The sequence below is a fragment of the Lissotriton helveticus genome, chromosome 7, assembly GCF_964261635.1.
Source record: "Lissotriton helveticus chromosome 7, aLisHel1.1, whole genome shotgun sequence".
Lineage (NCBI taxonomy): Eukaryota > Metazoa > Chordata > Amphibia > Caudata > Salamandridae > Lissotriton > Lissotriton helveticus.
In genome coordinates, this window is record NC_136068.1 from 284,181,819 (window position 1) to 284,205,742 (window position 23,924).

Genomic DNA, 23,924 nt, shown 5'->3' on the forward strand with positions numbered 1-23,924 from the left:
CAATAAAATTATCTAGATATACATTTGCGGGCAAGTACCATGGGTGACGTTAATTCGAACTTTCAATAGTACAGTAATCAATAACACATCAGAACTTAATATCAATAGGGATGTCGAAATATTCAATCAATTCTCGTCCCCGCCCGCCATGTGCTTCAAAACTGCATACGTATCTCGTGATTTCAAGGTTCTGCAACCAGTACACAACAAGGAGTTACGAGTCCCATTTATTCCGGCGCCATTTTGGGCGAGGACGGGCAGGTCCAGGATATAGTCAAAATGTCTCTACCAACCATCGACTATGATGATGTTCATATGCTGTATTTATTAGAGTAACACTCATCTGTCCACATGAAATTAATTTGCCACAATCTAAACATGTCATTTTAATCTTTCCAAAGTTCTTCTAAATATTTAGGACCGTTTCCCTTGCCTCTGATGCTGTCAGTGCCACTTCTTTGATGAATGTACTAGCAGGTCAGGGGTTCTCCTCCAAATCTCTCTTTTATGCAGCACTATAATTAATTGGTGCCACCTCTCCATATGACGATGCATGGTATAGTTACCATAACTATATTTTTTTTCGGTTCCTCTGGAGAGTTCATTGTGGCAGATGAAGCGTGTAACGTACCGGGCATTTACCTTTTTTTGCATGTACAGGAAAGGAAAAAAAAATCGAGCGTCCGAGTTCTAAGGTGTCCCAGGGCCATTTTAGTGGACCAGGCCCAAATCCAAAGAACAGGCCGCCATTTTGAGAGTCCTGTTGCAGCCGCCTGTCGCTGTAGCATCAAGAGCAGCCGAAACTCAGCTGAATGGCAACTGAAACGGTAAAGGGGCGCCCCACTACAGCAGACGAGCCTCCACCTAGGAAGGCCCGTTCACGCCGCCTCCCCCCCCCCCCCCTTCGGGCACCCCACGCCGTTATTCGGAGCAGTATTGTAGGATGGCCACACCGGTGCGGCAACTTGCTAGACATCACCTCGGTGGTAACCGAATCTCAGCGCCTTGTGGTGTCTCCTCTTCAGAAAATATTCTTGCGCTACCTTTGCCCCATTCACACATCGGTCCGCTACTGACGCCATCTCACAGGCTAATGGGGCGCCCCACGCCGAGTTTCAGTATTGTAGGATGACCACACCAGTACAGCAACTTGCTAGACATCACCTCTGTGCCATCCGGATCTCGGCGCCCCACTGCAGATGAAGTGCCTCTCAACTATGAAACCACCACGGTGACATCCGGATCTTGGCGCCTTGTGCTGGTTCCGGCCTATTCACACATCGGTCCGCTACTGACGCCATCTCACAGGCTAATGGGGCGCCCCACGCCGAGTTTCAGCATTGTAGGATGACCACACCAGTACAGCAACTTGCTAGACATCACCTCTGTGCCATCCGGATCTTGGCATCTCAACGCCTAGTGGTATCTTCCATACAGAAAATATTGTTGCGCTGCCTTTGGCCCCATTCGCACATCGGTCCGCAACTGACACCATCTCACAGGCCAACAGGGCGCCCCACGCCGACTTTTACCATTGTAGGATGGCCACACCAGTACAGCAACTTGCTAGACATCACCTCGTTGCCATCCGGATCTTGGCATCTCAGCGCCTTGTGGTGTCAGTCAGAAACTATTGTTGCGCTGCCTTTGGCCCCATTCGCACATCGGTCCGCTACTGACGCCATCTCACAGGCCAACGGGGCGCCCCACGCCGACTTTCAACATTATAGGATGGCCACACCAGTACAGCAACTTGCTAGACACCACCTCGGTGCCATCGGGATCTTGGCATCTCAGCGCCTAGTGGTGTCTTCTATTCAGGAAATATTGTTGCGCTGCCTTTGGCCCCATTCGCACATCGGTCCGCTACTGACGCCATCTCACAGGCCAACGGGGCGCCCCACGCCGACTTTCAACATTGTAGGATGGCCACACCAGTGCGGCAACTTACTAGACACCACCTCGGTGCCATCCGGATCTTGGCGCGTTGTGCTGCCTTCGGCCTATTCGCACATCGGTCCGCTACTGACGCAAACTCACAGGCCAACGGGGCGCCCCACGCCGACTTTCAGCATTGTAGGATGGCCACACCAGTGCTGCAACTTGCTGGACACCACCTCGGTGCCATCCGGATCTTGGCGCGTTGTGTTGCCTTCGGCCTATTCGCACATCGGTCCGCTACTGACGCCGCCTCACGTGCCAACGTATTTTCTCCGCATTTTATAACCTATGCCGCATAACAGGTCATGTGACTTGTTTATAAAACTTTTCATTGGTTCATTTTACTTTTGGTTTCCTAATGATGGAAGGCTTGATCATATGACCTAAAAACAACACTTTTCATTGGATGAAAACTTTTTTTTTTCCCAAACGATGAAAGCCCCACCTTGTTTCTGGATGTTTCAGACTGAAGCTGGCGTCACCATGAGAGCACCACCATCTCGTAGCTCCGTCGTGGTCATTCCGCGAGCAATCATGGCAGCCGCTCCCCACCAGAAGCCTACAGGAGTCGGGGGCCCCCAAAACTTTTGATGAATCCTCAAGGCGGAGGGGACGCTTTCGAGAATGGGGTCCAAGACCTAGCAGACAAGCGTCCGATTTCCAAGGTGTCCCGGGCCATTTCAGTGGACCAGGCCCATAAAGGAAACAGCCTGCCGCCATTTTGAGAGTCCTGTGACAGCCGCCTATCGCTGCACCGCAAGAGTGGGCGCAACTCAGCTGAATTGCGGCTTTTGACACAGTGGACCAAAAACGGACGGAATGGCAACTGAAACGGTAAAGGGGCGCCCCACTACAACAGATGAGACTCCACCTGGAGAGGCCCGTTCACGCCGCCTCCCCCGGGGCGCCCCACGCCGTTATTCGGAGCAGCATTGTAGGATACCAAAACCAGTGCGGCAACTTACTGGACATCACCTTGGTGCCATCGTTCTGCTGCCATGGAACTATTCGCACAACAGTTTGCTACTGATGACCCACCCCCCGCGACGCCCCACGCCAGAAATCTGGACGTTGTGCTGCGTTGGGACTATTCGCACAGCCGACCGCTACTTCGTTGTTTTTCCCTAAAAATGTTTATATGTTATTACTGTTTTTGTTTTCTTGTATATATTTATAAGTTATTAAAGTTTTATAATCTTACTACTTTGTCGGAGTGCTATATATTTTTAATGTGACACATAATTGTAAAAACTTTGATGTACAAAGAGTCATCCCTGGAATCTTCCGCTTCAGGCTCAGTCCCCTCCCCAATCACAATACAGGATGGTTTTCAGATAATAGGAACACGTCTGCTGTGACGGATCTCATCGAGTGTGGGCCTTGATCTACTATAACTCCTTTGAAGAGGGGTGATTCTTTACAGCTGGGGCCATAACTACATCTGCAGGGCTAGCTGATACCCAAGGACCGGCCTGGACAATCGGACACAGAGGAAAAGGAGTGTCAGAGGGTGCAGTAGTGAATAGGGCGAAAGGGAGGTGTCGGGCGGGCACAGGGTGTGATTCTCAGGGAAGAGCAGTGCAGATGGGGGGAGGTTTATTACCCATGCATAAGACAGAGAGCGGGGGTGACCACTGCCTGGGGGAGATGCTTGCGAGGGTGGGGAGCCATGCTAAGGATCGACAGCGTGCACAGAGTGGGTCTAGTCAAGGCATCTAAAATGACTGCCGTGCACGACAAAAGTGTGGCATTTGAAAAAAGACAAGATGGCGCAGACAATGTTTTTCAACACTTCCTGATTTCCTTCGAATCGAACGTTAACAGACGTTAGGGCATATTACCAAAGTTAAGCGATATTTATCCCTAACGATGCTTAGCAACGATTTTTTTACCGCTAAGCATCGTCAGAAATTATCGCAGATAAACCTTGCTATTATCAAGGTTTATCGCAAATACGATAAAAAACGACCGCAATGCATTAATATCGCTGAAAACTCAGCGATATTCATGCATTACCGAGCTAATGCTCTTAGCCATGTTATCCACCTCCCATTGGATAACATGGCTAAGAACTGCTCAGGGCAGGTGCTAGCTTTTGGAGATATTCGCGCTTATCGCGAATATTTCCAAAAGTTGATAATAGGAGATAGCGATGTTAGCGACTGTTTCCAGTCGCTAACATCTTGGCATGCCCACTTTGCATGTCATTAGTGATAAATATCACTCACATGCAAAGTGGGGCCCAAGATGGTCGCTATCTCCTACTAGCCGTCGCTAACTGGTGTTAGCAACAGCTAGGTAATACAGATATAATTTTATCTCCGCGAAGCGGAGCGCTGTTACAGATATATATCTTGTTTTTGAACGTTAATTTCTCAAAATCCACTGAAGCACATATATTGAGACCTAGCAAAGGCACATCGAGCTACCAGTCCCTACAATTTTGCCAAGTTTCGTGCAAATCCATTCAGCCGTTTGATTATTATTATTATTATTTTTTTGCCCCGCGCGGCCCTTTTAAAACCTCCACATCAAACCTAAGAGGTCAAGGAGGATCTACTATGCCCCCTTATGGTCATTTGCCCCTTCGCTTTGGCCTCCTCTTGTCTCTCGATCCTACCGAGAGACAAGATGGCGGCCGCTACGGACTGTTTGCAATGTTTACAGACGCCGGAGAACCAATCAGCTTCGCAAACCTCCGTTACGCGAAGCGGAGCGCTGTTACAGATATATATCTTTTTTTGAACGTTAATTTCTCAAAATCCACTGGAGCACATATATTGAGACCTAGCAAAGGCACATCGGGCTACCAGTCCCTAATATTTTACCAAGTTTCGTGCAAATCCATTCAGCCGTTCGATTATTATTATTATTATTTTTTTTTGCCCCGCGGGGCCCTTTTAAAACCTCCACATCAAACCTAGGGGGTCAGCGAGGATCTACCATGCCCCCTTATGGTCATTTGCCCCTTCGCTTTGGCCTCCTCTTGTCTCTCGATCCTACCGAGAGACAAGATGGCGGCCGCTACGGACTGTTTGGAATGTTCACAGACGCCGGAGAACCAATCAGCTTCGCTTCACAAAGCTCCGTACCGCGAAAAGTCCGCGAACCGGAGCGCTGCCCGGTCCGCTGTTACAGATATATATCTTTTTTTGAACGTTAATTTCTCAAAATCCACTGGAGCACATATATTGAGACCTAGCAAAGGCACATCGGGCTACCAGTCCCTACAATTTTGCAAAGTTTCGTGCAAATCCATTCAGCCGTTCGGGCTAAAAGTGAGGCCAACCGCCCTATGGAAAACTCAATGTTAAAAACACGTTTTGGGACCCCCCTTTTTTCTCGGCCCCCCCTTGACGAACCCCCCCCAAATTTTCAAGGGCTGCTCAGAAACAAAATGTGCCATTTTCCTGAAAATTTCAGCCAATTCCGTCCACAAACGCCAAAGTTATTAGACATAGAATTTTCAAAAATCCCATAGAGAAAAAATCCTAACTAACGATGCTTAGCAACGATTTTTTTACCGCTAAGCATCGTCAGAAATTATCACAGATAAACCTTGCTATTATCAAGGTTTATCGCGAATACGATAAAAAACGACCGCAATGCATTAATATCGCTGAAAACTCAGCGATATTCATGCATTACCGAGCTAATGCTCTTAGCCATGTTATCCACCTCCCATTGGATAACATGGCTAAGAACTGCTCAGGGCAGGTGCTAGCTTTTGGAGATATTCGCGCTTATCGCGAATATTTCCAAAAGTTGATAATAGGAGATAGCGATGTTAGCGACTGTTTCCAGTTGCTAACATCTTGGCATGCCCACTTTGCATGTCATTAGTGATAAATATCACTCACATGCAAAGTGGGGCCCAAGATGGTCGCTATCTCCTACTAGCCGTCGCTAACTGGTGTTAGCAACAGCTAGGTAATACAGATATAATTTTATCTCCGCGAAGCGGAGCGCTGTTACAGATATATATCTTGTTTTTGAACGTTAATTTCTCAAAATCCACTGAAGCACATATATTGAGACCTAGCAAAGGCACATCGAGCTACCAGTCCCTACAATTTTGCCAAGTTTCGTGCAAATCCATTCAGCCGTTCGATTATTATTATAATTTTTTTTTTTGCCCCGCGGGGCCCTTTTAAAACCTCCACATCAAACCTAAGAGGTCAAGGAGGATCTACTATGCCCCCTTATGGTCATTTGCCCCTTCGCTTTGGCCTCCTCTTGTCTCTCGATCCTACCGAGAGACAAGATGGCGGCCGCTACGGACTGTTTGCAATGTTTACAGACGCCGGAGAACCAATCAGCTTCGCAAACCTCCGTTACGCGAAGCGGAGCGCTGTTACAGATATATATCTTTTTTTGAACGTTAATTTCTCAAAATCCACTGGAGCACATATATTGAGACCTAGCAAAGGCACATCGGGCTACCAGTCCCTAATATTTTACCAAGTTTCGTGCAAATCCATTCAGCCGTTCGATTATTATTATTATTTTTTTTTTTTGCCCCGCGGGACCCTTTTAAAACCTCCACATCAAACCTAGGGGGTCAGCGAGGATCTACTATGCCCCCTTATGGTCATTTGCCCCTTCGCTTTGGCCTCCTCTTGTCTCTCGATCCTACCGAGAGACAAGATGGCGGCCGCTACGGACTGTTTGGAATGTTCACAGATGCCGGAGAACCAATCAGCTTCGCTTCACAAAGCTCCGTACCGCGAAAAGTCCGCGAACCGGAGCGCTGCCCGGTCCGCTGTTACAGATATATATCTTTTTTTGAACGTTAATTTCTCAAAATCCACTGGAGCACATATATTGAGACCTAGCAAAGGCACATCGGGCTACCAGTCCCTACAATTTTGCAAAGTTTCGTGCAAATCCATTCAGCCGTTCGGGCTAAAAGTGAGGCCAACCGCCCTATGGAAAACTCAATGTTAAAAACACGTTTTGGGACCCCCTTTTTTCTCGGCCCCCCCTTGACGAACCCCCCCCCAAATTTTTAAGGGCTGCTCAGAAACAAAATGTGCCATTTTCCTGAAAATTTCAGCCAATTCCGTCCACAAACGCCAAAGTTATTAGACATAGAATTTTCAAAAATCCCATAGAGAAAAAATCCTAACTATATATACCTACTGGCGACCGCCAGTAGGTAATATATATATATATATATATATATATATATATATATATGTTCATACAGTTTCTCTCTGCTGCGGCATGTAATTAAATCACAGAACCATATTTTCATCTCATGATTGACTGTCTCTTTCACTTTAAAATCTGGTTCCTCTCTTCCCTTTGTGGGCACTTGAAAGGCGCAGCATGAATGCTCTATTTTCTAACTGGTAACCCCATAACGCCAATTTTACCTACAACAGACCAGAAACCCAAAAGAGAAATGGCACAGCCAGTGTGTACCCAGAGAAGCAGGGCCCCAACCGAGGGAATGACCAGAATAACAAATCACAAGTCAGCAGAAACACAAATCCACAGCCAAAATCACAGGGACATAAAAGCTACCAGGATGGACAATAAGGCAGCAGGATGAAGACCGGCCGGCAAAGCAGTCATATTTCAGCCAAAGCAGTTCACTTCATAGTATACGTATGAAGTGAACTGTGAAGTGAACCACCTGCAAGTGAAGTGATGAGTTCAAGGAAAGGCCTGCTCCCTGCCTTGAGCAATGAATCATGCAGGCCGGCCGTGTGCAACTGCAAGCACAATGCACCGCCCGGGTCAGGACAAACCTAGGAGGCTGGAAGGGCGCGGCCGGACAGGGTCTTCTATATATTTGTCTTTTTATATAGCGCAGACGTTACCAAAAGGCATCAGAGCGCTTCACAATAGGAACAGTAATGAAACATGAGAAAGAAAATTACAAGTGAACAAATTACAAAAGCAAACATTAAGCAAAAGTGACAATTGTGAGCAAACAAAATACATGAGGTTGCAAACGGTGCATTACAGGAGGAAAAAGTAACATGTGCGCAGGTTTAGGTTACAAGAGAAAACAAAGTACAATTAGAGGTATAATACTGCAATATATGGTAGACACCCAAGCACAAGAACAAACGTTACGTAGGCAATGGTGGCACTTGTGCAAGCATCAAAAAGCAAACAAAATGCCATTACCGCAGTCCCCAGGCCTATCGTGACTGCCCAATGAAGAAAGCTTTAGCCTGGTGCGCTAGACCCGCCCGAAGAGGGCCGTGTTTTTGTTTGTGCGAATGTGCACCCAAGAAAAAAGCATTGTTTGTACTGAATCTGATTCATTTGTGTACCACTGCACTGCCACATTTCTAACTTAGTTCATGATTCATATTAATTTATAAATAAATGATATTATTTCCCTCTCACCGAGTGCCTCCGAGTCCGGACCCAAGAAGTCAGTCCCAAATTTGAAGGGGGGAGACCACGACGGCGCGCGCGATATCAAAGAAGATGGTGGTATGGTGGTATGGTGGTGTTGTGATGTCGGTATTAATTCTTTATTCTAGTAGCAAGCACTCCCCTACGCTGCCGTCAATTTCGTCTCCTCCCTGGCGCGTGACCGTCGCAACGCGTCAGAACAGGTGCGCACAGCGCGCGGGGGCTGTCCCAGGGCCGTCATTGGTAGCGCTAAAGATTGACGGCCCTGGGACCCACAAATTGCTGGGTACGCCGGCGCCACTGCTGCTTGCACACATGTGAATATGCTAATTCTAAAACAGTACAACTTTTAGTGTAAACAAAAGAAAGGTCTGCCTTAAATTGAAGTCGAATAACATCTTCATATGTCTGGAAGCTTTGGTAATGAGGGTCGAGGATGTAGCAGCAATGTCTAGGGGCCAGATGTAGGTAAATATATTTTACCGACTCATAAATACCGAATTTTACCGATTCGGTATTTATGAATCGGTAAAATATAAGGAGGGAGATGTAGGTAACTCCAGATGTGGATTTACCGAATCTGTAAAAGTCGGTATTTACCGGTCCGGGAAATACCGACCGGTAATGCCCATTCATCCCTATGGGCTTTGAAGCCCATAGGAATGAATGGGCATTACCGATTCGGTATTTACCGAATCGGTAAATACCGATTTTCACAAGGGTGCAGGGGGTGTCACTTTGACACCCTCTAGCACCCCCAAAACAGGTTTGGGTGCCATGTGGCAGGCATACCTGCCCTAAGGGCAGGTCTGCCTGTCATATGGCACAGGTGTTACCGACCGGTAAATGCCTACCTACATCTGGCCCTAGAGGTCTTTAGTTCAGGAGTTTGTGCAGAGGCCATAACTCAGGAGAGGGTTTGCCTCTCGTGTGCCAGGATGTCTAACAGTACTGGGAAAAAGCCTATTACACTTTGCACATCTGCATTTATGGTTTAATGCCAGGCCAGTTTTTCCATATGTATTTGTTTTAAAATAAACCATTTAACCAAAGTCAGTAGGCAAGTGTTAAATTTGTGTAGTAAAGTCAAATCCATCTGAAGAGGCCAACTCACTATCAGGATAGCAGTGTAAAGTCATTGCAACCTGGCTGGAACAGTGGATAAGAGTGCAATGAGTTAATGGCTGCAAGATAAATTTCTGTTGCAGCTGATATTTCAGGATAGAGGGCACAACCCCGGTGTCCTGAGAAACAATTTCAAGTTTTCAAGGCCACTTAAGTGGGTAGGGCGAGTACAACCTGGCCTATAGACCTTAATTGGGAGACTCTCAAAGGAAATCGGCTGGTTTAAATAAAAAATAAATTAATAAAATGAGTTGCCATTTCAGAGGATCCTTTCAGGATTCATGGAATCTTGACATCTAAAATGGCGTCTGGTGTCCTCAGTCTTTGACTTAGTACCATTTACTGCAGACACTATTTCTGGTTTCAATCTAATGCGAATCCTGAAAATGATCCATCAACCAGGCAAGCTTTACGCCAGAGTACCGCAAACCCATGGTGAACTTCAACCCATACCTCACCATTGGGGGTTTGCCATCATAGGTTAGGACCACAGAACTTCACATGGTGAGGTATGGGTCACAGAAACTTGCTGTGGGTTTGCGATACTCAAGGAGGGTTCACTGAACTCATGAGCCATGCTGGGGCAGGGCCCAGCATCAATGCACAACTAGGTTTACCTGCATGCATAGGGTTGTATGCAGGGCCTAGTCCTGGCTCTGCGCAATTCAGTATGTCATTAAAAAAGTAGGGTATTCACTGAAAAAAGCACAGTTATAAACTGACTTAAACTTCGTTCTCAAAGACGCAAAACCACTAAACCTTGCAGTTTTGGTATGCAATGCATCCCATAATTCACACCACCCCAAGCAAAACAAGCATTTAAAATAAGACAATAAAGAAAAGGTTACTAACAAGCGCAAAACCTGGTGAACGACTTGAGTTATGGCATATTTCACTGATTTTGCTCTATTGGGCAAGAACCATAATTAAGGTTCCTAACTATTTTTTTCATTGAGAGAACACAGACGTGTGTGTGTCCTGGAACAGTAGTAAGTTTGCTTCGCCATGAGGTGGCATGAAACGGTCCCACTGCCACACACGTCAGTCTTGAGACATATCCAAAGTGGTAGATAACCAAAGGCACAAAGAAGCTGGAAATGTAAGGACCATACCACTCTCTTTAAGTCAGGGTGTTGCATTTTGTCCAAGAAAAAAACAGTTATAATGCTTTTTGGCTAGGTAGCATGCCAACAGGTCACCACCACCCCATGCAGGGTCAATTTTAAGCACGCAGCAGGCTGATACTCATTTTTGATCAAACCAAATTGATTTACAAATGTTTTAATGGCACATAGGATCCCTAATGAAAATCACGAAGACATCAATCTGGAAAGATTTGTACAAGAATGGCACATTAAATCTGCCAATAAACGCATGCGCCATCTGTGCACTCAGGCATACTGCCACCATGGAACAATTGAGTCCAAATATAGAGAGAGTAAACATTGGGACACAAAATTTATACCGCAGTAAAGATTTCACACAGGCTCCCGTTCCCATGAGAGGCAAAACAAAAAGAAAGTCTGCTAAGTTGATGAATGAAATACTACACAGTTTCTCAAAAGCCTTATACTAGCACCGTCATGTTTTCCACAGACGTAACGTTGACAGACACCTCCAACAAAATAGCGAGTTACTTTTCTCAGGCTTTGCAGAAGCAGACATTTTTTTTTATTTCAAAGTATTTTTTCATTCCTCTTGCGAGAAAAACCTTCACTGGCATCTTCCCTTATGCATGCAGTGGTAGTGGTAGAAGGTAAAATGATGGGCCCCCCTCTGCAGAATGGGGAGAGGGGACCCCCGAGACTCCCATATCTCACTAATATTCATTGGAATGTGACCCTCGTTGAAGGGTGCAGGAACTGGCCGCGCGGCGCATCCGCATCGCACCAGAGACCAGCATCAGCACAAGCATCTGGTGCGTGCGTGCGCGGCGAGGTGCTGCTGCAGTGAGTAAACACACACACAGCACTGACTGCAGTAGTACAGTAGCAGTATTTTATTTTTTTGGGTGGCGTGCGCTTGTGGCTTGCACGCACTTAACCCCAGCGTAACTAACCAGATTGGTGTCACCCCCCCAGATGGGGTGACACCCGGTGCGGTCCGCACCCCCCGCACCCCCTTAATGACGCACTGCTCGGTGTTCCCTCAATATCTTGTTATTTTTGGCAATTCCCTTACAGGCTGATTGAAATTATGATGGGTAGTTTTTACTGCATACTCCATCACGGTGATGGAGTAATCACCTGCCACATTTTGAAATGTTAATTTGCCTGATGGACATTTCAACCATTGACAGGAACCGCTGTGAAGGCAGCTCCTACCAATTTATTGGAACTTTGCCATACGGCTCTGTAAAATATGAAGGAACTGTACAGCACAGTTTCAAAAGTGTTTTTAAAATTTTCAAATTGGATTTTGTTATTTAAAAATATTGAAAATTGCCACCCTTGCAATGGGAGCCATCTCCCATGGTGCAGAGGGAATTTTTCAATTTTTTACTGCCCCTTACTGCAAGGGTGTGCTGGTGGGGACTGTCAGTTAAAAAAAGCTATATGTCTGCCCATTTGAATTGGGTGGGAGGACATATAGCCATTTCTTCTGTGACCCTATTAGGGCTGAGAAGTTATCCCAAAGCAGAAATGGAATAGCCTTCCACATTACCAAACTAGGGTGCCCCTGTATCTAACTTTGGTGAGCAGACCATTATGTTAGTAGGAAAAGAAGAAGAAAGGCAACTTGTACTGTGAACAGATACTTCAGGAAGTGTCCCGGTGCTTAGCTCAAGTTCACAGAGTGGAATATGGTAAGAAATAGTTTGCCTTCATGAAAAGCCAAGTTTTCATCCTTTTTGTAACACTGATATAGTGTCCACTGCGCTAATCTCTAGGGAAGCTTATTCTGTGCCACTGGCACCCAACTCTACAGCAGTGAATTCTGGGGATCTAGCCAAAAAGGTTTATTGCCAAGGGCAGATTTCTTGAGTGGGCTCAGAAGTGAAACCTTGTTCTAAGATATCCAGCACTTGTCCCCCTGAACCAACGTTAATGCCTTAAACATGATTCATTTTCCTATTGGGAGCCAGTGGAGGGCACCTAGGTGCAAGGACATATGCATTCTTAAAGGTAGGTATAAAAGAAGACAGTCTGGAGTGTTCAGGATCACCTGAAGTCTGACAAGTAAGCATTCAGGAAGTCGATGATATAGGGCATTACCGTAGTCGAATCTTGAGTTTAGAAGTGCCTGGATCACAATTTTTCGTGCTGGAAATGAGAGGTACTGAAGGACCTTTTTTTAGAGAGTGCATTTTTCCAAAGCCTGTGCCAGCCACTGATTTAATTTGTGGTTTGAACGACAGACAGTTATCAAATTTGACCCCTAAGTTCTTGACTGTGCCTCCTGTTGCCTGGGTATGGGGCGTCTTCCCAAAAGTTCTTCCAGAGATTAGGGAGAGTATTACTGAAGAACAGGATTTTCTTTTGTCTGCATTAAACTTTATTTGGTGTATGGCCATCCAGTGGAATAGCACAGTCAAGCATGTTTTAATAGAATCACTGGAAATCCCTTCTCCCTTGCCACACTAGAACAACAGCTGAGGGATCGTCAGCGCAAGATGTAATTTTTGCCCTTAGGGCTTCTACTATCCGGTCAAGTGAAGTGAGGTACACATGAAAGAGTGTTGAGCTCAGGGCGGAGCCCTGGGTGACCCCCATAGTCAGCTGAACCGACTTTTAGGAGGAAGGAGGATTCCAAGTGTCCTGACCTCTCCCTTCCAAAAAGGAGGCAAGACAATCAAGGGCCTGACCCACTCACTACTCCTATGCTAAATTTTTGGAGTGGGAGACTGTAATGGGCCACTGATAAATCTAACACAGGGATCTCCAACCGGTCGATCGCGAGCCACCGGTAGCTCGCGCCAGTGTGATGATTTCGTAGCCCAATATTGTCATTTAGCATTTTTTGCCTTTTTTTAATAGGGGTTGCCTGCCCTCACCCAAACCAGTTAATCTAATCAGTGCTTGAAATGGGAAAATAGCAGTGCAGGTAATCTGTACTAGAGTACCTGCTTGTTTCTGAGAAGTGATGGTACTCTCCAATTAAAAGTATTACCTCACTCTTGAGAAGTGCCGGTATTCTCCCTCTCAAAATAAAAAAGTGTTTGTACAGAGTGACGGGCAGTACTGGGCCATTTAAAGCACTGGATCTAATAGGCCTAACTTAGCGTAGTTGGGGCAGGCTGAATAGGACGACGTCCATCATCTGAGTGATCTCCTTGTCACCTGCCTTTTGCAGCCTGGCACCACTCTTTCAACCTGCACTACATGTGCCAGTGCAGAAAGGGGCCTGATAGCTAGGTAGCGTGTGAGTGGCGTGGTGCAGGCAGTATTGAACGGCTACCCTACCAGTACCCTCACCACCTGCCTTTTCCAGTCAGTCCCTGATCTGCGTGCGGATCAGCAGACAAATAGGTAAGCCCTAGCCTGAAATAGTTGCGGTTGCTTTGTTAGCTGTGAGCAGTGGTGGCTGGTGGGGCAGCATGGGGGAAAAGAACACAAGCAGTCTGCCTGGCCTCGAAAGGTATTTTCCCCTGCCAAGAGTCAACTTGCCCAGCAAGTATTACACTATTCATGTGGACTGTTAAAATGCACACCAGGTATTGACAGCAATCGAGCAACAGAAATTTATATTTTCATATTTGAGAAGACAATTATTCATGGATTCCTGGCAACTTGTGAATTCTGGTGCCTAGAGACAGCTGTGGTACAAAAGGGGGTGGTGATGGACGGAGCATCTGAATCAATCAAACACTCACACCCAGTCAACAGATCTGGGTTTAATCCATCACCGTTCTTTTGTACCACTTTGTTCGCCATAAGTTGGCAGGGTATGCTCCAAAGTGAGTCCCTTGCTCACTTTGCCACTGGATTCAAACAAGCCGGGCTGAAGACGGCTGAAATGCCAGAAACCGGTACTCGGAAGCTTGTTTCCGAGCCAGGGAAGGCATGGCTTGGCAGTTCGGTCTGGACTGTTGCCATGAGGCACAGGGTCAGACTGATTTGCATATGGCCATGTCTGAACTGGGGTGGCTGAGTGGGCTTAAGAAAGGTGATGGATTAAACCCAGATCTGTTGACTGGGTGTGAGTGTTTGATTGGTTCAGATGCTCCGTCCATCACCACCCCCTTTTGTACCACTTTAGAGACAGCTGTAGCGCTGATGGGTTTATGCGACGAAACACTTCAGTTGACTAAAAACAGGCTGTATTCCTCCATCAACAGGTGATAGAAACTGAGCAAATGGAAAAGGATTGGATGAGCAACTTCAATTCAGTGCCTAGAGGTGAGCTAAGGTGCAGGTTCAGTGCTACATTAAGGGCGCTTCAGGCAGCAGTTTGACAACTCTGCTGAAGTATTCCTCAAGAGGACCTCAGGTTGTAACAGCTTCACAAAATGTGCCATAGCTAGGTGAAAGGTATCATGCAAATGGCAACATGTCCTTTTGCTTAAGGCAAGGTAATACAATCAACATTATCCTATTCGTACGACGGAGGGCACCCTGGCACTACTTGATCTGGTGGCATTCTTCAATGCTAGACAACTCTGCCGTGCCTCCATGGTTTTGGTGCTAGCTCAGTGAGTCTCCTGGTTACAGTGATCAGGGGAGGTCAAACTCCTGTCTGTTTGCTTTCAAGACAGAGTCCATGTGGCACCCAAAGGTAAAATGGTGTAAGTATTTTGGCCAATACCTACATGCATCTGCTGTCAGAGGTCATTGGGACATCCCAGCTCCAATGCAAAGGTTAGGTAGATGGAATCGTGAGGTGTGCCAGGGCTGGCCCCCTCCCTGGAACACATAAAGATTTGGAGAGGTACAAATCTGGATGGGAAGATGTATCTGTGATTCAAGCGATGCCATGGGCATCCGTCCAAGGTGCCTCTGATTAGGCCTTTCAGTGGACCGAAAGCCAACCCTGGGCGGCAAGACCACAAAATATTTTTGTAAATCTCGAGAATTTAGGCTTAAAGTCAGTGAAGCTGGGCATGGAGGGAGGTCTTTCGCAAAAATATGCGAGTTGCTTGGCCTTTAGTAGTTTGTGATGATTTTCAGTGATCAGTAGTCGCTCTCACTACAGAAAAGGTTGGAGACCCCTGATCTAACATGATCAGCACTGGTGGTAAGCATACTCCATAACCATGCGAGTAGTATACTTACCGCCAACATATAAGTTGGCCCTTTTGGCAGGTTCACCCCTAAGCTTTTTGCCTGTCTCCTAGTCTTTTCCCTGTGTAGTGTTGGTGGTTTTAGGCCTCTAGGCACTTTAGCACTGTTGTCCAGTGTAAAGTGTGTGAGCCCTGGGTTACATGTAGTGAGATTGGCCTGCCCGCCCATACGAATGCATGGGGGATTCCCTGATTAATGTGGGTCAGTGGTAACTCCTGATATGAGAGGCGCAGTGTGGTCAAGTCTGGTATGTATGAAATTGTGAGAATAAATGCTGCGCCACGGTGTTCGCAGATTTGTTATAGGTATTTTAGAAATGCCACTTTTAGAAGTTGGCATTTCTGTGTGCTATGTGTCTGCCTGCCTCATGTGAATTGTATGTCTGGCTTGTGAGTGACAGTAGGTGGAGGTGTGTGTGGCTCCAGGAGGGGCAGGGTGAGTCAGCGCTAGGCTGAATAGGGACGTCTGCATTCTGAGTAGTGGGAGGGGAAGTCCCTGAATAGGATTGTGCCTGCCCTAGTGAATGCTGTCTCCGCCCCCCTGTGGTGTGTCTGATGAAGAGCCCCCACCTAGCAATAAGGAAGAGGAGCCTGGTAAACTGAGTGCTCCAGAACCAGTTGGAACTGGTTCCCCCAAGCCCTGTTCTCTACAGACACAGGAAGGAAAATGTCCTATAAATGTAGGGGCTGTGACCCCATGACGTTGTCTGTGCTTGTGCTTACTGGGGGCCTTGCTGCTGCTGGGCTCCAGGAGGAACCGCCACAAGGGACACCCTCCCTGCTGGAGGTGCCCTGTGTGCTGTCCTACCTGGGCCCAACTGTGCTCCTTGGACTCTGAGGAGCCAGGAAGCTGTGGGCTTAGCGTATTGTGAGTGCTTTAATTATTGGCAAGGACAGGATTGTGCAGGCTCTGCAGTGCTGTGCTGCGAAGATTAATCCTGGGAGAGTCCTGGCGTGGGTATTACCCCATGCTGCTGGGGAGCGTGAGCCCACCCCGCGCTATTGCAGCATTTTAAAATGTTATTCGAACAGCGGGAGCCTACTCTGCTTCGTGGTGTTTCGGCGGGTGCCCACCCTGCGTTCTTGCCGTGTGCGGGTTTTAATTTGTGGGGGCCCACCCCACATTATCATCACCTTTAGCGGGAGCCCACCCCGCTTTATACTTTAGATTAGGAGGGAGCCCACCCCTCACTGCCACCAAGAAGAAAGATCACCGCCGCGACCCGGAATCCTTGCACCGAAAGGAGAATCCAGGCGGGAGCCTACCCCGCACTGGAAGGTGCCAAAGTAGCCTTGGGGTCATCGCCCCTGACAGAGGAGGTCCGGGCGGGGCTCCCGTATGCCAGGGAGAGCCCTACATTGGAGCCACAAAAAAAACAGAGTGGGAGCCCACCCTGCATCTGTGCGTTAGTATGAGAGAACGCCAAGAACGCTGAGGGCCGCTGAGCTGCCCGAGGCGACCCGGAAGCCAGGCACGAGCCGCCTAGTTGAGGGGAGAGCGATGCACTCTTGGGCGGAAGCTGGATTGGGGGACTGTCAGGGTCTCCCAAGGGAGAGCCCCACTGCATTGGCAAAGGTGAGAAGGAGTGGGCCCACAGAAAAATATTGTCAGTGCCTGTCCCCGCCACCTAATAGAGGAAGCCGCGGTGTCTCATGGAGGAGCCCCAGTGAAGGGAAGGGGGCTCCTCAAAGTCAGCTGGGAGCCAGCAGCAACACCAGATGGAGCGAGAACACTGCCAAGAATAAGAGGGAGAGCCTGGTGAGTGGGACTTGGTGATTCTCTGGTGGTTGGGGGCTGTTTCGGGGCACATTGTCGGTTCCCCCCCTGCAGTTGCCCTGAGGATACCGGGGGTGTCCACGCTGTACTTCCACAGCTGCCCCGCACAACAGTGGACAGCTGCAATGTTGGCACACACTTGTCTCAAGAGTTCCAGAGAAGGAGACATCAAGGCCAGGGGCGCCAGTGCCCGGTTTATTTTTCAGTTACGCCGCCTTAGCGGGTAACTGTAACGTGGGGGCATTTGTGTTTGCAAAACAAGAGGGGTGAGAAGCACCCCAGGTCCCAGCGCAGTGCGCGCTTTGTATTTGCTACCAAGGTAGCCAGCGGGTCATTTCAGATGTCCCCCCCTGGGCCCTGACTATCAGGACATAGGGAATTAGAGCCCCAGTGTAAGGCCAGTTGGCCTGGGGTCAGGTGCGGTGCCTGTGTGTGCCAAAAGGGCACAAGGTGCATGTCAGTGTTACTGTGGCGCACTGTTCATGCTTAGGAAATATTGTGCCAACTGTGATTTTTGCACCGTGATTTATTGCATAATGTCTTTATGCTGGTGAAGCCTATTGCGTAATATATTTATGCTGACAAGGATTGGGCCTACTGTGAGTTTATGTCTAATGTGATATAATGCTTAGGTCATTATGGCACCAGTAGTTACTGGTTGTGTTTTGCATTTACTTACCTGCATTCTGATGGGTCTGACCGTGGCCCGATTGGCCCGGTCCTGTATATAATCCCCTGTGAATATTGCCCGTGCCAGTTGGCACAGTCTAAATGTGTGAATATGTTTCTAATGTGTTTATGACAATACAAAGGCTATTTTTCTTATAACCTTGTGTGGAGTTCCTTTTGTAGTGTGCTTAGTATGTTGTTGCTGTGTGTGTGTTGCGCAAACGCTTTACACATTGCCTCCAGATAAGCCTGACTGCTCGTGCCAAGCTACCAAGGGGGTGAGCAGGGGTTATCGTTGGCGTGTAACTCCCTTGCCCTAACTAGAGTGGTGGTCTCGACCTGGCTTTGGCGCAAGCCTTAGCCAACCATATATCTAATTTCTAACACTCAGCAACTCATTTAAAGATTTCCAGATGGGATACTGCATCGCAAATGTAACAAATGTCCTGTCTGCTGAATTAGAATTGCATTATATCCTAAATCACTTGTTATGCGGTGGATGGGATATCTGTTGTGTTTGTGATAAAATATGCCATACGCCACACTCTTAATCAGGCCCTTAGTTTTGCATTAATCTTTTTTTAGTCTTTTGATGGCTTTGTTGTATCCTTTCATGTTTAACTTGCAAATAATTGAGTCCTGTGTTCCCTCTGACACCCACCAGTGCTGTTACAGACTGCATTTAACATGTTTTGGCTCTGCTAGTTTTTCAGGGAACCACTATTTGGTGCTATAATCCCCCACTTGGGTTTTCTGGATTTGGAAGGTGTTAAGATATATCAAAAACAGATTATATGTTTTAGTAGCGGTTAACCTGCAAATTGGAAGATTGGATATTTTGCATTGCGAGTTGAATCAAACCCATCAGCACTGAAATAGACATAGGTTGACATTGTTGTGCAGGTGATGGATATGCATATAATGTTCATTAGGTTGGTGCAGGTGAGAGAGTAGTAAGACCGTATTTGTGAGTGCTTCTGGAAGTTCAAAATTTCAAGGTTGTCATTAAACGTACGATCCAGACACAATCAGTGTGAGTTTGCCTTTATTTGCCACCTCTCCCTTCCTGTCATAAGCCAAGAATCTACATGTTGTCATAGTGGTCCTTAACAGGTTTAACAAGTTTACTGCGGCCGTCATTTCGGTGCAGTGCGGGCGTTCTATAGAGTGGTCGGGGCCGCGTCGGCCGTTGAACGTTCGCAGCACCAGCCAGGTAGTGCTCCGAACGTTCAACGGCCGAAGGCAGAATCAATGGGGTTAATGTCTGGCCTATCACCATAAGATAATGTCACCCATGATCAAAATTATCTTGGCCTTGGTATCTCAAAGGATTGTTTATTAGAGGAACTCAATCAGAAAAGATGTGTTCTGAACTGGGGGATTATACATCTATTGGGGTTAATGAAGCATTGGCTAGCTAAGCCTGCTATGCTTGGACTGTCAGGGATAATTGTATATGATCATTTTGAAACATGGGCTGAAGTAACACACACTTCACCTTATCTTACAATGTACGTTCTTTGGGTTGATTGTCAACCTCTTGGGAAGAAGGCCATTGAAACAAGTGGTACAAAATCGAAATCAGGCGCTTAGTTTCCCAACTTCGTTCAGGGCCTTAAATAGAAACATCTGACATCAAAAATGCTAGTACTAACACCTGGATCTCTGGTAGAGTCAAGTCCAACATTCTGCTCATTTTTACTTGTACTGCTAGTCTCCATCTGCTCCCTGATACTCAGATGAATTATGTGATGCCACACGCTACTCTAAAGCTCTAGAACACATGTGGAGAAAGTCTTACAGCACGGAGTCGAGGTGAACTTCTGCTAGGATCCTGGACCCTTGGATATATGCTCCTGGTATTTCCTTACTATAACACCACCCTGTGGATCCTAAGGTCTTGAGCAATATTCCTGCCTGTCTTTCTATTGCCATTCCCCTCCAAACACTTGGAAAGGCCAGTTAACTTGCAATGTTCCTAATATTTGAAATCAAACCCAATCTGGTTTCTAACCAGACTGGGGAGAGGAGTTGGCCCAACGGCTAGGGCGCTCGACCTCGGACCTGGGGATCTGGGTTCGAGTCTCGGTATCGACGCCAAAACCTCCTGTGATTCTGGGCAAATCACTTAATCTCCCCGTGCCTAAAATGAAAGTAACTGGAAACGTAAAATGTAACGTAACTGGAAAATATGTAAAGCGCTCTCATACCTGATTCGGTTCGGCTCTAGTTCGCGCTATAAAAAACTCTGCAAAAAAAAAAAAAACATGACACAGCACCAAAACTGCCCCATGGTCTGTATCGGAAGACCTCAGAATGATCTTGAACCAAGGAGGTCCTTTCTGCAGGTTTTGATACTTTCTCTGTCATATGCTTAATTCTCATCTCTTCCTTTTGGGTATCTGTCAACCAGCTCTCAGATGCTCTTTCATCAGTAAAACCTCCATCAGTTCATATCTCTCCATTTCACTCAGTGAACTTATCCATCATCTGTGGAGATCCCAACATGCCACCCCTTAACCCAACTTATTTAACATATACATTACTCGTCTAGCTACATATATCATGTTGAGCGCTGATGGAACTCAAATCACTGTCTAACTCAGACATCTCTGGCATTTAAAAAAAAATCTTGTATCCCTGAGGTGGGTAAATGAATGGAATATAATTGCCTCAAAATATACTGTGCTAAAACTGCAGTTCTGATTTTCGTAAAAAGCTGTCCATTTGGGCATCTTTATGGTGCCCTCCCGAGCTGGGCTACATATTGCCCTCCAGGAGCTCAGCCAGAAACCAAGGTTTTATGTTCGATCATGTCCTTTCCCAGGTTTCTGCTTTTTATCTTCTTAGCTAAGGATGCTCTTTGGCTCCGCTCGCAACACTATGATCCAGTCTTTTATCATCTCTCTGCCAGAATATGGAAATTTTCTCTGTCTAGTAACCCCAGCATATTTGTCCCAATGGTTGGAGATTGTGTACAACTCAGCAGGCCGCTTCATCTTAGACCTCCTAGCACATGTTTCTATCACCTCTAACATTAAGTATCTCCACTGACTGACAGAAGTGTACTATTTTCAAATCGATCTGCATTGTCCATCATGCTTTTTCCAATATTGGTTCTATATATGTCAGATTCAAATTCAGGCCCTGCCATACCACCTGCTCTCTTTGCTTTGCCTCTGCCAAGCTGATTGCCCTCCATCATATCTTTCCCAGGTGGTCTGGTGCTCGTCGCTTCTCCCTCCTGGCTGCGTATTACTGGATCTCCCTAGCTGTTAACATAAGGATAATCCCTCTCCAGTTCATGTACACAGGCTTAAAAGGCTTTGGTGACAGATATCACCCCCTTGTTTCAGATCTCTATAGGCCAGGTCTCCCTTTAATGGATTTTCCACACATTAGAAAACTTAAAAACCATACTGTAACATAGCATAACATAAAATAACATCACATCGCATCACATAAAAGAGAACTCTACTCAGGGGATCCGGATCCTATGTGCAAACGCAATTTTTCTATGCAAGGAAAATTCATTACCCCATAGAAAAACTCTCCCCTTAAACCTTCACAAAATTCAGCTTGGAAACAAGCTATAATAAATCACTAATCTGAACCCAAGCTCTCACAAAAATTAGGCATTTCTCTTTCCTCTTCTAAACTTCGGGGAGGAACTACTGAGCAGAATGAAGGCAAAAATCAAAAAGAAAGAAACATTTCCTGGTGAAAGTCACCTACACAATGTAAACTTACAACCTTTTTGCACCTGTTAAGAGATTGAACCCAACTCCCCTCCTCCACTGCTGTCATATCTGATACTCCAAATGGATACCCAGAGTATGCCACACATTTATTTCAGACCTCTATTCATAGAGGTAAATGTGGTCATATACTAAGGTTTATGACCAAATCTAACTATTTTACATCCGCTAGGCATTCCCAAAAGGATTCTGGCAATCATAACCCCATTTACATGCCTGAGGAGCTCTTCACCATACATTTTGCTCAAGGGTTAAGAAATAGTTTCAAGATGGTCCAAGACATGCAAGTCGTAGTTGGTTGTCATCTGCCTAAAAAAGAACATTTGTTGTCTTTCTTGGACTATTTTGAAACAATTTCTTAAGCCAGTAGGGCAATTTAACAAGGCAGCTCTTTGGCCGAGATCTTCAGACTCTGTTGCTAGGTCTAAATTACCCACAGTGGCATCTTCAGCCAAGAGAAAGAAAGGCTCCCTGTAAACCGATAAAATATTATAGACAGATTTAAACTTGTCTTGAAAGAAGGTGGTTATAGTTTGCAGAACGATTAGTTGATCATAGTATTATTTTTCTCGGGGACCTTGGATAGTTTTTTTGACCGTTGCAAGCAACTCTTTAGAGGAAGTTTTTGTTGATTCAATTTTAGGGGTAAAGTACAAAGCCTTTTCCTTATGAATCAAATCTTTTTAGGCTTGGATGGAGAGTTTATTGGTTTCTTTAGCTTTAAGATAGTAATTGGTCCTCCATTTACGCTCATGCCTATGGCACAGCTGTATTTGTAACCTAAGTATATCACTAAACCATGGCTCAGAGGGGACAACTTGGTGGCTTTGGTTAGCTTTGGGTGAGGCTGGTAAGAGCTTTGGTAATGTAAGCGTCACACAATTATATGGGCACAAATCAGTATCCACATTTTTAGTTGGGCAAGTGGCTTGCTGAGAAGAGGAGTCATAAGTGGTCAAGGGGCTTCAGTTAGTCTTCAGGGGATCACAAATCAACATGTCATTTCCCTACAGACAAACAACTTTCCCTCAGGCTAGTTAAATTTGTCATCATGCTATGTTGTTTCATGGGCTGTGATTGGTCAGCATTTCAACAGTGTATTTGTCCCTGGACAAAGTTTTTCAAGCAATTTAGTTAAAATGAACAGTTTGAAATTCTCTTTTGGTCTCCACAGATTCGATTTCAATATGATAAAAAATAGTAGGTCCACTTAACAAAGCTATTGCTTTGACTTACTTTTGTATCACTACTGCCTTACTCAAAATTTGATGAGAAAGCCAGAAGTAATGCATGAGCAAGTCACACCTCCCCGTAGCAAGGACTTTGTGAATTGGGCTCAGTGTGTCTACGTTGCTATTGAGAAACATAATTATATTAAGACATACCTGTGCACATCACTCCTGCAAACACCCAGCACTGACCATACTTGACAGGCTGGTATCCATCACTCTGCCACTTCCTAAGGATCTCAACACTTCCACTCCAGGAGGTTGGTTCCACCCCACCTGGGAAATCCTTTTCCCATCTTCCCTCCACAACACCATATTCATCATTGCTATTAACCTGGCAGAGAATTTCACAAAAAGAGAGAAGGAAGGTTAAAGAAAAAGAAAATCAGGATGAGGAATTGAAAACGAAAAATCGAGAGAAGAGTTAGGAAGTAACATTTTGTAACACTTCTGGAACTTCACCTCAAATATAACATTTGAAAGTTAAATGATGATTAGGATGTATCATTTTTATGATATCTAATAACGTGAGTAACTGAATCTAGAATATAAAGAACTGAGATGACAAAGGTGAAACAAGGCTCCTAATCTGAGAGACAGAATAACAATAAACAGGAGACGGAAAAACAAATTACTGCTTTGTATAAAGTTGAGGGTTAACCTCAGCATTATCTGTTCTGTATCTATCAAAATAGTGTGATCACTGAAAGTTGAATTAATGAATTACATGACATGGGCCTTTATCAATGAGGTGGGCCAAACAATCTCATCTACACAATTACTAAAGTATGGTAATCTATTCGTTAGCTATTATCACCATAGAAAAA

At 45.9% G+C, this 23,924-nt stretch overlaps 1 protein-coding gene across 1 annotated transcript in view; it reads right to left on the reverse strand.

The window, feature by feature from the left end:
• The window catches only part of LOC144768428 (protein-glutamine gamma-glutamyltransferase E-like), a 154,559-nt gene that overhangs the window by 61,707 nt on the left and 68,928 nt on the right, over positions 1–23,924 (reverse strand). The window contains exon 6 of the mRNA XM_078652074.1: positions 23,254–23,431. Coding sequence (XP_078508200.1) covers positions 23,254–23,431 — 178 coding nt within the window. The remainder of the gene's footprint in view (positions 1–23,253; positions 23,432–23,924) is intronic.